Here is a 2,500-nt window from a genome sequence, read left to right as displayed (position 1 = left end):
TGCGCCAACCCGTACCTGTACGCCATCCTCACCAAGCAGTATCGCCGCGACCTCTTCATCCTGCTGGCCCGCTACGGCTTCTGCACCAAGCGCGCCATCAAGTACAAGGGCGCCTACTCCACCAACACGTGGCTCAACCACAACAACGTCTGCGTCAGCGGGGGCGCCGGCGGGAGCGGCGGCCCGAGTCGCAGGATCTCCACCCTGACGCAGATCACCACGTGCGGGGACGTGAGAAGCCGCCTGAGAGATGGCTCCGAGGAGAGCCTGGGGCGCCCGCTGTCGCCCATCCGCGTCAGAAGCATCTCGGCGGAGCTGGCGGTGCCGGGAGCCACGGCGCTCGGGGCGACGGACCGCCGCTCGTCCGACGTCGGCCGGAGGCTGCAGCCCGTGGCGGAGATCCGCGACGGACAGTCGCCGACGAAGGCCAGCTCCGGCCCCACAGGAGGCTCGCCGCACCCGATCAAGAACTGCCACGCCCGCACGAGCTTCACGCCGGAGCAGGAGGCGCTGCTGCTGCGCTACGCGTCGAACCGCCAGCCGCTCGCGAAGGGCAGCCGCTCCCGCCGCCAGGCAGAAGCAGACAAGGACGAGATCGTGCCCCTGTCCACCTACACGCCCAGCACGCCCGACACCCTCACGACCCCGGTCTCGCCCCAGAGGGAGAGGCCCGTGTAGTCCTGCCAGACTGTCCTTAATCCGATTTTGTATAATTCATTTAAGGACCGAATCCTAATGGTATTTAAATCTTCATTATGAAGAAATGAACTTTGGCCATGACGAGACATCAAAGCACATGAAAATATTGAAAACAAAATTTGATTCGATTCCCTGCCGGAAAACCCATCACTGGAAAAATAGAGTAAAATAAATCCTACAGATATCAGTTACATAAATACCTACACAGAAAAAAATACAGACACTCAATAAAAGATGAAATAACATACAAGAAAAAAAGGATATCTGCATAAACGATAAATTGGAATTTGATTCCGTTAGCGTTATGCATGGGCGTGTGTGTGAAAGAGAGAGAGAGTATGCGTGTGTATGTATGAGAGAGTGCGTGTATGTGTGTTTGTGTGTTGTTATGTGTGTGACAAAAAGAGTATTTGTTCTGATATACGTGTGTGTGTGTGTGTGTGTGTGTGTGTGTGTGTGTGTGTGTGCGTGTGTAAGGATAGTAAACGCACCGTCGCGGTTTCCTGTATAAAGAATCCATTCACATGTAGATTACCATCACTGAAAAATCAAGACTTACGTAACTCGCGACACAGATCCTGTAGCGAGCAAAAGGATGGGTTTCAGCTTCTTAATCTGTCAGTTTGTATGCTGATCTGTTCATCCGTTGGTGGCTTCAATGGACTCATTTTCCGATCCTTTCATGGTGTGTAATCGGCGAAATCTGGGCCAGATTACATCACAGAGAAAACCGTGCGGGTCTCTCCTTCCGAAATGTGAGCTTCGTCACAAACCGATCTGTATCAGAACCGAAATAGAAGTCTTCCAAACAAACACACGCTAAAAAAAAGCGATTCAATAAACACAGAAATGGCAAAAAAAGAGGAAAAAAAACGGACGAACGATTTATTTTTAGATCGATTATTCTTTTTATCATAATTAATGTTATTTATCATTATCTTTTTTTTATTTACATCTGACTGTAACTAATATTTCATAATGTAACGTCGTTGCACTCAGCTCATCATCACGGGTCTTTTAAAGAAGATTTTGCATAATCATCATGTCAGTAGCATTCTACCGTAATATAAACAGCAGTATTTTGCTGTAAGCAAAAATAGATATAAATCATCATGTATCATAGAAATACATCAATCCAGGGGCGCTTTTTTCAGCGTCAGAGTATTCAACCATAATTTATCAAGTGGAAATGAACATAAGCCATATATACTTTTTTTTTTTTTTTTGTATGTAAACGTGACCAACAACATAGGGGAACCCATAAACAAACAGCATATGATATTCATGCTGAAAATCGGACAGCTCATTCGTCTCGAGAACAGGACCATATATCACTAACTCCAGCGGGGCAATGTTGTGGTTTAGGCATCATGTGTAGTAAATTCAGAGCGTAAATCTGTTTGCTTACTAGATGAAAGACAACAGGATAAACAACCGAATAATCATTCAGTAAACAAGAAACACCTGTAATTCGCATGTGTCGATGTAAGGATGCATTCGCTGATCCTTGTACATGATAAATGTGAAATAAATGTAGTGTTATTTCACAAGATGTACTGAACTATCGCGGCAGAGCCATGGTAGTGTTCACAGTCATATACACACACACAAACATACACACCGGCAAGCATACGTGTGTGTGTACAGATACACACTCACACACACACACACATATACATACATACATATATATACATATATATATATATATATATATATATATATATATATATATATATACATATATATACATATATATATATATATATATATATATATATATATATATATATATATATAT

The 2,500-nt window shown here is 44.4% G+C and overlaps 1 protein-coding gene across 1 annotated transcript in view; it reads left to right on the top strand.

Annotated features, from left to right (window-relative positions):
• LOC113799920 (uncharacterized) overlaps window positions 1-2,363 on the top strand; it is a 156,563-nt gene extending 154,200 nt beyond the window's left edge. Inside the window, exon 16 of the mRNA XM_070128225.1 lies at window positions 1-2,363. This exon is cut by the window's left edge and continues 313 nt beyond it. Coding sequence (XP_069984326.1) covers window positions 1-678 — 678 coding nt within the window. The 3' untranslated portion in view covers window positions 679-2,363.
• The last annotated feature ends 137 nt before the right edge of the window (window positions 2,364-2,500 follow it).

Source organism: Penaeus vannamei, chromosome 12 (assembly GCF_042767895.1).
Source record: "Penaeus vannamei isolate JL-2024 chromosome 12, ASM4276789v1, whole genome shotgun sequence".
Taxonomy (NCBI): domain Eukaryota; kingdom Metazoa; phylum Arthropoda; class Malacostraca; order Decapoda; family Penaeidae; genus Penaeus; species Penaeus vannamei.
The sequence above is the reverse complement of the archived record's forward strand: the minus strand, read 5'-3'. Positions and strand labels throughout refer to the sequence as shown.